This window comes from Aedes albopictus, chromosome 3 (genome assembly GCF_035046485.1).
Source record: "Aedes albopictus strain Foshan chromosome 3, AalbF5, whole genome shotgun sequence".
NCBI classification, from domain to species: domain Eukaryota; kingdom Metazoa; phylum Arthropoda; class Insecta; order Diptera; family Culicidae; genus Aedes; species Aedes albopictus.
The window spans coordinates 191,894,972-191,909,312 of record NC_085138.1 but is presented as its reverse complement, the minus strand read 5'-3'; the positions used below and the strand labels follow the sequence as shown (position 1 = coordinate 191,909,312).

Genomic DNA, 14,341 nt, shown 5'->3' with positions numbered 1-14,341 from the left:
GGTTTAGTGGAACATAACTTGGAACAGCAGTAGGTAGATTTGCAAAATCAGTTTAGCCCGTCGAAGGCGCACAATTTATCGATTCGGATTCGGTGGAGCTTTTTGAAAATTGAGTTTTAGTTGATTCAAAAGCAGTCCGTCCGTGATGTTGAAGTGACTCTGCTCGAGGAGCAAATATGAAATTGAACAAATGAAATTGGCTTATGTATGACTCGTTTGAAAGTGAACCTGTTCTGCTGAATGTGTGCTTGTGCGAACAAAGAGTAGTTTGCATCTGGTTGTGAATCATATGATGCGAGAGACATTTGATATGCTTTGAAATCCACGATGCTGATTTGATTGAAACTTTTATTAGTGGTAACTTGAGTTACGTTAGATGTTATTCGCTGTATTATATTATGGCAAACCCGTACACAAGGGAGGGGTTTTGAGGGTTAAACACCTCACATTGCCAAAGTTCCATACACTATAGGCGCCCCTGGTGTCCGATCATTTAGCCGAATACCATTTGGCCGAATGCCATTTCTATTCTATCTGTCCATAAGATCATCAGATTTTTTTTTTCCTTAAATCATATGTAACGATGGTTTCGTTCCTTTTTTAATAGAAATTGTATTTTATATTTTAATGCCCTTAAAATATGTTACAAAAAAGATAAAACTTTTCTTAGCGTGTTTACGCATATGTCTGCAAGTTTTTAAAAGCTTTCATTTAGCTATGCGCTACCTATGAACAATTCGAGGTACCTGTGATTCAAAAAGGCATGAAGAAAATTATAACATTTAAAACTTGTGCAGGTCTACATTTAGGCGCATCAGCTTGCTGCCCGAATTCCTATGAAAATGGAAAATTCCGTCCAGAAATTGCGCAGTAGAGAAAAATTTGAACTGATTAAAGAGCTAAATTCTCAATAATCCATTTTCCAATCCGCGTATACTTTGTAAGCTCTCAGTACATGATCGTATGGGAAATTGCGTCGTAAGTTGAAATAACTAATCAACCCAAACGCGATCGACCATCATTTCTGGTGGAGTTCTCAAACAGTCAAGATCAAAATCAAAAAGTGGTGAATTTATCATAATCGATATTTGCTATCGATAAATAATTCTAGCAGTTTAAAACTAAACTCGAAGTAAGACGCGTATTGATTTAAAATTTAAAAGTGGATTAATTTGAAATTCCGTTATAGTTCTTTTTTTGAGTTATATTAGCTTTTTCTAGTGAGAAGGATCTTAGTCTCAGTGCCTGTCTGCGAGACTAGAATAAGGTAAGCTAATACGATCTAAATGTGAAGAACAATGATTAAGTACCACGTTGTTTAGGCCAAGCCCAACCAACGAGGGCGGTTAGTGTGGGCCGCGTCGGACTAGTGTTGACCAGTTCCTGTCCGCATCGGCCATCGTGGGTCATTTTGGATCCGTTTCGCCTGGTTAAGAGTCGGTCTGAAGTTCGTCTGTGAAGACCGAGGACGTTGGGAGAACAAACCCACCGTTCGACCACGTGGGCAACCGTGAAACTGGACTCAGGCCTCCAGGACGCTCTTCGAGCCACCGCCAAACTACGTTTGGACATTTTTTCCGAACTGCTCGATCAGAAGTCGAATCCCACAAGCAAGGTGCTTGAGTGTCTATTTCTGGTAAGTTACCGAATCGGAATCCCGTCTAGCCAAACCGGTGCGATCAGAGCCTCGTCAACTGGCTCGGTACTCCACCGTTTCCGGGGACATCTCTACCCCGACGATTTCGCACACCCGGGACTGATTCGACCTTCGGAATCCGCCTCGCACCTCAGAATCGGTACTCGACGTGGGATTAGCTGTGGTGAGTAGACTGCCAGCTCGTAGCTACGTTGGACTTCGAGGGACCTAGGCCCGCCAAACAAGGTCAGACCTTTTTTATTGTGCACGAAGAATATTTTTCCCTAGGGGAAGCTTACCTAAAATAGAATAATCAATTAGATCCTTTGGTGACGTCACAAATAGAAATGCGCAACCCTCAATAAAGTAATTTGTTTTGATCATTAGTTGAAACTTGTAAAACTCAAAACAAGACTGCTTTCCTAGTTTTCAATAAAATTTCGTAAATTGATTATCATTTCATACTTCTAGTTGAGTTGAACTGTTTATTTTTTCCGCGCGCTAAGTTTGTGACCCATATTGAGTTGATTTTTAGTTTAGCCGAGACACACTCCTTGATCGATCGTGTGATTGAGGCGTATTGAGTTAGTGTGGTTTGAAATTGGATTGATTTAGCTTCGGTTGGTTCGTTCAAATTGTAGTTTTAGCATTCTGGAAACACTATAACCTGCCCTGAGGCAAGTAATCTCATGCCGGGATTGTATCTCAGCCTACGGCCCTTCTAATTTAGAAGGTGGCGCTTAAGCCGCAGACTGTTGTAACAGACTAAAACGTTACACATAGACTACTCTTTCTAGTATTGCTATTCAGGGTTTAGTAGGCGTTAAACTGTCAATATTTTATCAAAGATTTTTTCTTCTTTGAATCATAGGCTGTTCTTTCGAGTCATACTGATACGGGGAACAACATGGTAGATCATTCATTTTCGGAATTCTTTGAAAAACTCTTTCAGAAATTTCTTTTGGCATATTCAGAACTTTATCCAGAGATTTCCTTACTAAAGCTTTCGGCGACGCTTTCAGAAACTATTCCAGAGTTTTTTTTTACAAAATGTTTCGAAAGTACGTTCAAAAATCTGTACTGGGGTTACTTCGGAAATTCTTCCAAGGATTTCACCAGAAATTTCCACAGCAATTCGACAAGGGATTCCTCCGGAAGTTTCACAAAGATTTATGTAAGAAAGTTGTGTACGAATTTTTTTTCAGAAATTCCTATGGGGATTAGTAGAAAGCCCTTAAAAGATTTACTATATTTTTTTCGGGACTTATTTAAGATTTGTCTCGATCCCTAAGCATTCTCTCAAACGATCTTCCAAGGATTTTTCTACCAAAACTTTCTCCAAGGTTTGCTTCCGAAATTCCTCCAGGGGTTTTTATTTTAAAAATTTGAATTTCTTTCAGAAAATTTCCATGGACTTTCATCAGAAATTTCTTCAGGGACTCTTGTTAAACAACGGAATTTCACGGAATAAATTATCAATTCTATAACATAGTTCTTAAATTATATTTACTTTAAAATATCATCCAGAAATTAAAAAAGCAGTCAACAATTTTTTCACAAAATCTTAGGGATTCTGAGACATAAAAATGTCCTTTAGGATTTTTTCCAAGAACTTCTTTAGAAAGTCTTGCACGGATAGATTCCGAAAATGTTGCATGGATTCCTTTAGAAAATAATTCAGAAATTCCTTTTTAAAAATCTTTCAGATTGTTTAAGAAATTCATCTATAAATTTCTTCAGATTTTTTTTTTCATAGAGATTTCCCCTTTCAAAGCATTTATCTGGAAAACTTTCCATGAACTTTCTTAAAAATACTCCATGCATATTTTATAGAAGATTGTTCCATGAACTTTCTCAAAAATACTCCATGTATATTTTATAGAAGATTATTCCCGGTTACATTAAGAATTTCCCCAGAAGCTTTCTAAAGAATTTTTTTCATGGATTGCTTTCGAAATTCTACAAGAAATTATGAGGGAAAATCCCAAAATTTCTTCACATTCCTCTGGATATTCCTTCAAGACATTTCTTTTCCAGAAATGGCTCCTAGGATTTCTTAGGAAAGTCTTAGAAAATCCTCCAAGGATTCCTTCTGAAATGTTTCTACAGATTCTTTCAGATATTCTAGTAAGGACTGTGACGGAAAGACTGGAATATATTTTTGTAGACATTCACTCAGAGATTTCATCAGAAATTCCGCCTTGTATTCCTCTATGTATCTTCTCAGAAAATCTTCCAGGATTTAATCCAAGTGTACCTCTAGGAACTTCACTATAGACTCCTTCAGGAGTTCATTTAAAAATGTTTATGATTTTTATTAGGGGACTAGCTGTCCCCAAACTTTGTCTTGCCGTCTTGTGGTGGTTTGACAATTGTTTAGCTCAAAATAGTACCGCACTCTAGATTGATTTCATTTCAATCGTGTTGATTTCCTTCCCAGCTCACGAAAATCAGTTCTTTATCAATTTTCTTAGTTTTGTAGTTGATTTTCGTAACTTTTTTGCATATAAACACAGCCAACATGAATACGAATCGAACCGTGCAAGAATCATGTTGATCGACCCACCCGTTCTTGAGTTTTGTTGCCTCAAAGGGACTCCAAACTCTTTTATATATATACTAGCTGTTCCGGCAAACTTTGTCTTGCCAAGTTGTGGTGGTTTGACAGCTGTTGAGGTCATAACATCACCGCACTCTAGATTGGTTTCATTTCAATCGTGTTGATTTCCTTCCCAGCCTACGAAAATCAGTACTTTATCAATTTTCTTACTTTTCTAGGTGATTTTCGTAATTTTTTGTACATATAAACACAGCCAACACGAATACGAACCGAACCGTGCAAGAGTCAAGCTGATCGGTTCATCCGTTCTTGAGTTTTGTTGCCTCAAAGGGACTTCAAACTCATTTTTATATATATAGATAGATAGATAGATAGATAGAGATAGATTTCTCCATGATTTGTTTCCTAAGGTATTCTTCCAGGAATTTCTTCAGAAAATCCATCTTTGGATTCTTATAATATTCCTGTTTCTTTTTCAGAAATTCATTTAAGAATTTTCTTCAGATTTAACTCCTTCTGAAATTTCTTCAGCGATGCTTTTGGAAATACTTCTAGAGACTTATTCAAAATTCCATTAATTTCAGCAGGGATTTCTACAAAAGTTGTTATATGGATTCTTTCAGAAGTTATTCTAGCAGTTCCTTAAGGAATTGCTCAAGCGGTTCCTTCAATAATTACTCCTGGAATTCCTCCATGGGAATGCATCAGTGAAGGGGCCTTGAAATCGGGGAACCTTGGCTAGCTAAAGCTAATTTTACCCTGACAACACTGGATACTCAGGGGGCCGTTGCGCAGTGGCTACACGTTCGCTTCATAAGCGGATGGTCATGGGTTCGATCCCAGCCCCGGCACTTCGTCAGTTGCTCTTCCCCCCGAGAGCGGCTGACACTTGACCCTCTTCTGAGCTCTCATAGGGGAAAGAGGGGCATAACGCCCCGGATAAGCATATGCGGTCATAAACCTCAAATGATGCTTATTTTGAGGTCGTATTCTGCCTTGTAGAGCAGTTTACTCCTTTACCTAAGAGACTTTAACTTTTGGCCCGCGTGCCCACAAAATTTCCCATTCAAATAAACGATTTAAAAAAATGTTACTTTTTAGGTGCCGGAAAACTGCAGGAGGCAAAACGCCTTTTTGGGTGAGGCAAAACGCCCGGCATTTCCCGCTTTGACTTGTTGTGAAATACCAAGGGGCTCCATCGAGCTCTTCCCGGCAGCAAATGAAGGAGTAGGAGGCGCGTGGTAGTTTCATGGGTTGATTCCATATAATCAGCGCGCAATGTCTTAATTTATGTGCGCTGCAAATTAGGGAATCTTTCCAAATGTGGAAAATCGTCATTTTTCACGCTTTTCTTTCGAAGGCGTTTTGCCCCCGGGGGGCGTTATGCCCGCAGTTCCCCTAGCTGAAACGGATCCGGATAATTGGATATCGGCGAATGGCAGCCCATAATGGACGACCCCCAATCGGACTGGAAAAAGAACAACAGCCACACATCATTTCATCATCGTGCTCATCATTCTACCAAGGACAGGGTAGAAAAGTGAAAGCAGCACAAAGGCAAAACCAGTTCGATAGAGTAGAATAAGAATACATTTATGCGCTGTACAAAGTGTAAGTGCAGCCGCTAATTGGAATCGCTCACGTAGTGCCCTAGTGGACAAAAGAGCTGTAAAATAGGTTAATTGGTTAAGAATTAAAAAAAAACAACACTGAATAATTTATCACACATCTTGTCAAGGGTCTCCAGTTGTCCTAGTGGTTAAAACTATGGATCGCTAATCCGGAAATGGCGGGTTCGACTCTCGTTCCAATCGAGAACATTTTCTCGACAGGCAAAATACCCGAGCAAGGGCGGTTAACAAAATGATATGACTTTGATAAAAAAAACTGTGTTATTGGTGTTATCATTTTCTTATTTTTGTTATCATCTTTTCCAATTGATGATAACCAGATGAAAACAAATTTAGTTGGCGATAATTTTGGTCTACTGCGATAACATAAAAATGATAATTGATGATAAAATATGCAATCTGTTCCCAAACGCATATTTAAAAGCTTTCCCAAAACTGAGAGTCTGATGAACCTCGAATCTAAAAATAGATTCCGCTTTCTATCATCAATATGACTATAGTACGAAAGCGTAGCCTTCAATTATCCTCGCTCTCACTGAGTTCCTTTTGTATGGGGGCTATCGGCTGCGACCGACAATCATTCGATCATGGTTCGAGACCAGCCTGAGCGCAATAGTTGAAAACATTGATTGTAAATTATGAGACACTTTTTTTCAATTGCTTACGTTATCGGTAAAGTAGATTTTTACTATATTGGTCGATAAAATAACTCTGAATGATAACTAATTGTTAACAAATCCAGTTATCAATCAAAAGTATTTTTTCACGTTGATAACTAAATGTAATGTTGAGCAAAATGTTGTATAACACAATTAGTTATCAACTTGAACTCGATGGTAACTTAACTATTTATCATTTTGGTACTCGAAAAGTAAATTTGAGTTATATTTTTTGTTATTGAACCTGAATGATAACAAACTCAATTATTAAATGAATGATAACCAAATAACAGAACTTGTTATCATTTTGTTATCCGCTTTTGCTCGGGAAAGCCCTTCAATTAATAACTGTGGAAGTGCTCAAAGAGCACTAAGTTGAAGAGAGGCAGGCTCAGCTCCAGGTAGTAGAGACATACATAAGAAGAAGAAGAAGAATCTTGTCAGTAATCTACCGAAGCATTACACTGACCTTTTTATGGAATTTGTTACAAATTTTGGAATTCAATCAGCTGAGTACACGCGAAGATGGTAAGGCATCTACCAAAAATATCAGGAATATACATACCTATTACACTGCTCGACAACATTTTTCATAATTTGGTGTTATGGGATGAGAAAAAAAGAACAGGGGTTTGGGACCCTAGAACTGTCATAGTGAAAGAATTTTCGAAAAATATTGGTTTTTGGTATTCGGGTTTGTTTCGTTATTGTCTAACGCCTAAATATATGCACAGCGCATTCTAATGCACATATCAATTGAACACCCCAAGTTCTCCATACACACTTCGGTTTTAAACAGTGAAGGCCCGGTCCAATATTTTCCAAAAATTCTTTCACTCTGACACTTCTAGGGTCCCAACCCCTGTTCTTTTTTTCTTATCCCATAACAGTGTTGAACGGTGTTACTATTCTCGATGAGGAAATCATAAAAAAAATCTTGGAAGAAGTTTGTTATAAAGCTTTGAGGAAAAGTCTGACGAATGAGCAGTTTACATTCATCCGCCAGAGAATCACCCCTCGTCGTGATTACACAGAAAAAAATATATAGGGTAATTGTTCCCATCGTTGTGGTAGTACCTATTGTTGCGGTAATGCCAATTGAGCACTTTTTCGACTGAAATGTTACCAAAAAGTATTTTTAATAGATGTATGGTGCTTAAATTATGAGATTGCACCATTTGTTTGCTTAAGATTTGCCCAAAAACCTATTTTGAAAAAATATTTTCCTAAATGTGTTTGCTGCTGTGTTCCTATTGTTGCGGTAGTGTTCCTAATGTTGCGGTATCCCATATGATTTCAATGGAATACCGCAACAATAGGAACAAAATACCGCAACATTAGGAACACATACCGCAACATTAGGAACACAATGTTCTTTCAGATAAAAACGAATAAAATGCTCATAACAACATCAAAGTGGCAATATTTCGTTATTTTCCCGTAGATTAAGGATGGATTTTATTATTTTCAATTCAATCCATGTAAAAAGTTTGCTTGGGGCGATACAATTGTGGTTTAAACATGAACCCAGCGCTTAACTCCTCCATGATCGGATCAATTACCCTAATTAAAATTCAGCGAGAAATCTTGCACATAAAGAGAATGCTAGATTTAGTGCACTTTTACATGAGATATAATGTAATATTACATTACCACCGTGCAAATTTCCGCAAATCAACGCGTAAACCATCATGGACTCCAACCGGTTACGCGACTATTAGCGAAAATTTACACGAACGTAACGTAATTTTACATGATATCTCATGTAAATATGTACTAACTCTAGCATTCCCTTTATGTGCATGATATCTCGTTGAATTTTAATTGCATATTTTTTCTGTGTATCGGCAAAGCGAGAGATATTTATAAAAAAATGAAGCCAGAAAGGGAAGTATGAGATTATGGTAAATATATAAAACTAAGTATGTGATGAAATATGCTTTGGCGCTATTATGTGTGCTCAACAATTTATGTGATGTGCTCCGCGTGTCAAAGGGATGAAAACCACTGCATCATAAGTCATCATAATACAAACTACAAGTTTCAAAATGATTGGATATTCAAAATTTTACCATTACAAAAATGTACATAACATCGGGATAAAATGTACATAAAATCGAATTACATAAATGTTTGTGTAAAATTTGACTAGCAAATAATACAATTCTGCAAAGTGCTTGACATCCAGCGACTAGGAATGCCGCTTTGGCGAAGTGTCATATTACTAAATTTCACTAAAAGTGTTACTTGGTGCCACAAAAATGAAACAAGAGTGTCGCAGAACGAAATTAACCCTAAAAGGGATACCTTCATGGCCTCAGTTTCGTCACCTCGCTGAGTGTGTTCCATCAAAGACGAGCTCTGAAAGGCGCCTGGGGTCCAACCAATGGACCCCATCCCTTTTAGGGTTAATGAGTGCATAGACTAAAATATCCAACACACTCCAATACAAAAATTTAATTAAAAGGATGCATTTCTCCCCGCACTTCCATTCGAACAACTACCGGGGTGCTTGAATTTCAATTTACGCCAATATCAATGCCCATCGTAACTAACGCGCAAAATTTAATGATGATAATGACGAGTAGGATAGGTAGAGTACTAGGTTTTGGACTTTGAGTATTTACTTTTGGTAGGGTTTTGGATACGCCCAAGCTGGTTCGGGCATTGCTAGGAAATTTAGGCTATAAATACCGAGGCTTTGGCTTCAGTCGGGGGGAGTTCAGTTTCAACGTTAGAGTAGGCAGCATATCGGATAAGTCTTGAGATCCCATGTGGGACACCTCTAGATACTGTCCTAAGGCTGTAGATAGGACTTGGTAGTCGGGTCAAGAAGAAGTAAAAAGTGTCTCTAGGTTGTTAAACTTAGTAGTTCGTGAAGAAACACAGAAAATGTTAAGGTAATAAAAGAAAAAGTGAATCGTTGTAATATAAGATAAGTGTTAGATTTTGAAAGTTCAATATAGTTTATTAAAATGATGTCGTCGGACTTCAATGAAATGAAGGATATCACATTCCGTGTAGTGTTTAATTCAGCCCCTGGACGGTACAGGGCGCTTCATGAGTACATGTCTTGGAGACATGGTGAAAGAAAATACATAAAATAAATTGTAACACTAGATAACTTGATAATCACTATTCCACATAGCAATTTGAAACTTATCTACCAAGTGCTCCGAATACAGTTCACTTTTTCACCGGAATCGCACCCAACCACAAGGTTAACTTACCTCTGACGACCAGTCGAACCGGTTGGCTGGTGAGGGCGTCCTGTGTGGTGAAATCGCTCGCAGTGACCTGACACTCCCACAGGCCATCGTCAAACTCGAGCTGAGCCGCCCGGACCCAGAGCGAACAGTCGCCGCCCATGTGCGTGGTTTGACCGATGCCATACTGGCTGGCCCACTCGTACTTTTTCGGATAAATCCCCACCGGCTTATTGTCCTTCTGCCACGAGCAAACGCCTCGCTTGTCGATCACTTTGCATACCAGCAGACCGTCCTGGCCCGGGTTCACTTCGGTGTACTTGGGCTGCTCGGCGAAACGCTGAAGACCAACACAGTCTGAAAAACCGGAGAAAGAAGAAAAACGGAAAACCAAGTCTTGTTAGGTCTCACACGACTGACAGAGCACAATTAGCAAAATAATTATTTAATGCATATCTGAGATACATATGTTTTGCGATATTCTTGGCTGGCGCTTGCCAACAATTTATGCAACGGGGCTGGGCAAAAAGTATGGCGGCGATATCCTGTCCTGGCATGGTTTCAAAACTACCCACCGAGATAACGAAGACAATTTAAAATTTATGAGCTTGCCCATCGCTCGAGCTGGTGCAGCATCTGTTAGATGAGCTATTAGGTACGTGAAAGTGGACTGCAAATGTGAAAACACAAAAGGATTTCTGCTTTTTTCCTTCTTCGGGTTGGATCAAATGGTCACAACAATGGTTGTGGTTTGCTTTCTGCGCTCTTCCCGGCTTTGGCTGACCCAAGTCTGTCACCGTGATAAATTGTCACCGAGGAAGGGCATTATCATGTGATGTTTTGTGTTATGGAATTTACGAAAATGTGGATTATTTTAGATATGCTAGATTCGGTTCAGCGATTGAAGAGTTCTTGCCTTTGAATAGCCCTAGCTAAAACCTTGATACAAGGATCAACTACTTATACTTACAAGGGTATTTTTGAAGATCTTCTTAAACTTTCTGGTGTAATATTACAGAGCGTATTTTTGTTCTAGTGTCATCCTATATAACCACCTCAACAGTAATTATTTAACTGAGAGCTTCGTTGCCCATTGATAAGTTTTACCTTCGTATATCGTATGACAAGCACGATAATACTCTATGCCCTAGAAAGTTCAACAAATTTTCATTATGAGAAGCCTATCTACTTACTGGGAATCACAACCAAACCAAACCAAGCTATATTTGTTTTCATATTTTTATTTAAATTTAAATTTATTTGTTTTTTTTTTTTAAATTATCTATGAACATGGTTCGAGGACTGGTCACTACCATGTTCGTGCATTGCTCCAACGTGATCATGTTAAAAATAATTGTTAAACGAAAAACGTGATTATTCTGAAATTTCAGGGGGGTGTTGGTCTGGTGTGTTTGAATTTAGATGCACGATCCAACTTTGGCATTAAAATTAACAGTAATATAACGAATCTAGGGCATTGGTTCCCTTTTTAAGCATATGGCTTCCATTTTCATGCTAAGAAAAACAAAGGATTGAAGCGTAGTTTGTTTTGATTCTTATTTTTGTATTTTTTTTGTTAGAAGTGAGCACCCATGAAAATAAAAAGAACGGAATCAATCGGTGCCGTAATCCTTGTTTTCGAAAAGGATGAATATGGGAGCGTGAGATTACTGATGGCACACATACCCTATTCAAAGATTCACTATGTGTTAAATAACATATCATACTGCCGTAATTCTGCAAAGTGACGTAAGCGCCATTCAAAATGTCGATATTTTTTGGTATATTATAAATAATATCTGGTGTAAAAATAACACAGTGGTCTGTCTGCTGTATAACAATGTAAGATCAAGTCGTAATCTATCATCTATGGGAATTAACTTAGAGGATGAGCAAGAGTTTTATGCATAATAACCAAAAAATGGGCCAAAACTATCAATGTCGCTTACGTCACTTTGCAGAATTACGGCAGCATAGGTCTCACTCAAAGTGCAAATTTTCGGTAATACCAATCCGTGTGGTCAATTATTGCCGGGGCATTAATTGGCTCGGTAGCTTAGTTGGTAAAGCACTTGTCTAGCGAATAAGGGTCGTGAGATCAAATCTCACCTGAGCTGTGGATTTTTTTCCCAATTTAACTAATAATTTACCCATCTGTACATATGTACGTTGAGTTATTTTAAATTCATATCATACGTACAATATCTAGCCATTCCTTTTGCTTTTGAAATGGATGGTTTAAAGTAGAAAAGTGCCTAAAATAGAATCACTGCCTACTAGATGATCCCACACAATCTTAGGTGTACTTCTGCATTTGAAAATAACAACAGCCAATAACCTCACAACAATCCAATCCAACAGTGATACCTCCCAATGTGAAATCACGACGAAGCATTCTATTCCTTTTTTTTCGAGTCATATAGTCTGGATTTGCCATTTGATCAGGCATTTGGTGGATGTCATGCCGCACATTTGCGATCCGAACCAGGAATAAATACATTCCTGTAGCTTTTTTGCCACCACTCACTCACTGTGGCTGGATTATCCGTTCTACAATGGCATCTGCAAAAATGTTGGGTTGGGTGACGCACAGTGAGAAAAACTAAAACAAATAGAACTTAAAATGAGTCGGGAGTTCTCCCTTCAAATTATGCTTTACTGATTGGAGCTATCCACACATGTACAACAAAACGAAATTAAGACCACTGTTCGATTGTTTCAGTGTGGCTTTTGCTTCCATGACGAATCAGTGCCAGTGGGGTGCATGAATGATATGAAACCAGCAGCCGAGTCATCTTCCCTCTAGGCGTTGCCGCTGCTGTTTGGATGGTACACGAAACCCTTTCATCTTGTTCCGTACGCATCGAAATTGGAAAGCGAAAAAATGTTGCTGCTCTTTTCTGCCGTTTCAAATAGACAACAGTCATTGGCGGTAGGTAATAGAAGGCTCTGTTTTCGATGTTTGTTACTAAGCTACGCTAGCACTGTATTGAGCAGTCGGTAGTTGATCACTAGGAGTGGAGTCAATTGATAATCCAGCAGTGTGGAAATGGCAAGTCATACTTACTTTCGGGTCCTGTGTACTCGTGGTTATATTTTTTCGTAAAACCTGTATCACTTCAAATAAAAGGAATTTTCACACTTTGAAATAAGTTTGCGTGTTATTTAAGGTGAATTCGTACCACCTTTTTATGACATTTCCAGGTTCCACTCAAACGCTTGCTTGAAGATTTCATTCATGCCCCTGCGTAGAGTGTGAACGATCCACCTGCATTTTCGCTCCCGAATTTCTACGACATCGACGATACTTGTGAGGAATCCTTGTACGAATTGAGGGGCCCAGAAGCTAAGGGGTGTAAGTGACCATTTCGATTTTGAGCTGAGCATATCAAAAAAATCTTCGGATTTCCAGCTTTCAGGAACTGTTTTAAGATTATTTTTATGATGATTAGAAAAATAACAATAAATCGGAGAGAATTGGGTCGATTTTAAAACTCTGCACATTTCATATGGGATGAAAAATTGAAGAAAAACTTCAAACCTCATTTACTCGAAAGTAGGTTTTTGTCACTTACGCCCCTTTACTTCTAACCCATTCAATTATATACCGCAGGTATCTTTTTTTATAGAATGAGAAAATCATTTTCAGATACCCAAGAGGTGGTTCCTCGGGTTATGTGGGGATCGACCCATTAAGAACGCAATCTCTCTCTTCCTTACCTTCCCGGTACAGCCGTTAGGGATAGCTTTTAAAGGGGGGGGGGGGGGGTGTTGGGGTGGCATACACGAGTACTCCCTTTTAGTAAGCGTTCCACCAGCTACCTCTCTCCGCTGCACAGTGATGCGGCTCCATACAAAATGTGGCGAAAAGTCTTAACATGAATTATATACCTTCACAGCTTATCAAACTTTGTTATTTATTAGAATTAGTCACCAAGAAGACATTTTGACATCCCATGAGTCACATTGGCCACTTTTAGGACTATTCCGGAATCCTGGTTCCCTCGGGGAAGAGGATAATTTTCGGATATATTTGGAACCCATCTTGCGACACATTATTTTTCATGATTTTCAGAAATAGGTCCAGTAGAAGTCATTTCCGGACTTTTAGACGAGATTGGCCACTTCCAGGACCGATCCGGAATCCTGGTTCCCTTGGGGAAGAGGACAATATTTTGATGTTTTTAAAACCCATCTTGCGACACACCATTGTTCATGATTTGGCAAACACGTTCCATTAGAAGTCATTTCCGGAATTTTGGGCTAGATTGGCCACTTTCAAGACCATTCCGGAATCCTGGTTCCCTCGGGGAAGAGGATAATTTTCGGATATTTCTGGAACCCATCTTACGACACATCATTTTTCATGATTTTGAAAAACAGGTCCATTAGAAGTCTTTTCCGGACTTTTGGGCCAGATTGGCCACATTCAGCACCGTTCTGGAATCCTGGTTCCCTCGGGGAAGAGGACATTTTTTGGATGTTTTCAAACCCCATCTTGCGACATATCATTCTTCAAGAATTTTAAAAATATGTACATTAGTAATCATTTCAGCACCTTTTCTAGATGGCCATCTAGAAAACAAGACTCTACTCAAAAGTTAAACATGTGCAAGTATACGGAACCGTCTAACCCTTTTTCATATATC

At 38.7% G+C, this 14,341-nt stretch overlaps 1 protein-coding gene and 1 long non-coding RNA gene across 3 annotated transcripts in view; one reads left to right on the top strand and one right to left on the bottom strand.

Moving 5' to 3' along the window:
• LOC109429102 (irregular chiasm C-roughest protein) overlaps positions 1-14,341 on the bottom strand; it is a 457,292-nt gene that overhangs the window by 165,922 nt on the left and 277,029 nt on the right. For both annotated transcript variants that reach the window (XM_029863148.2, XM_029863147.2), the window contains exon 3: positions 9,717-10,049. In XM_029863148.2, coding sequence (XP_029719008.1) covers positions 9,717-10,049 — 333 coding nt within the window. The remainder of the gene's footprint in view (positions 1-9,716; positions 10,050-14,341) is intronic.
• LOC134284027 (uncharacterized) lies at positions 7-2,415 on the top strand. The gene is made up of 3 exons (XR_009995582.1): positions 7-1,132; positions 1,190-1,267; positions 1,323-2,415. It is a non-coding gene; the product is annotated as an uncharacterized LOC134284027 (long non-coding RNA).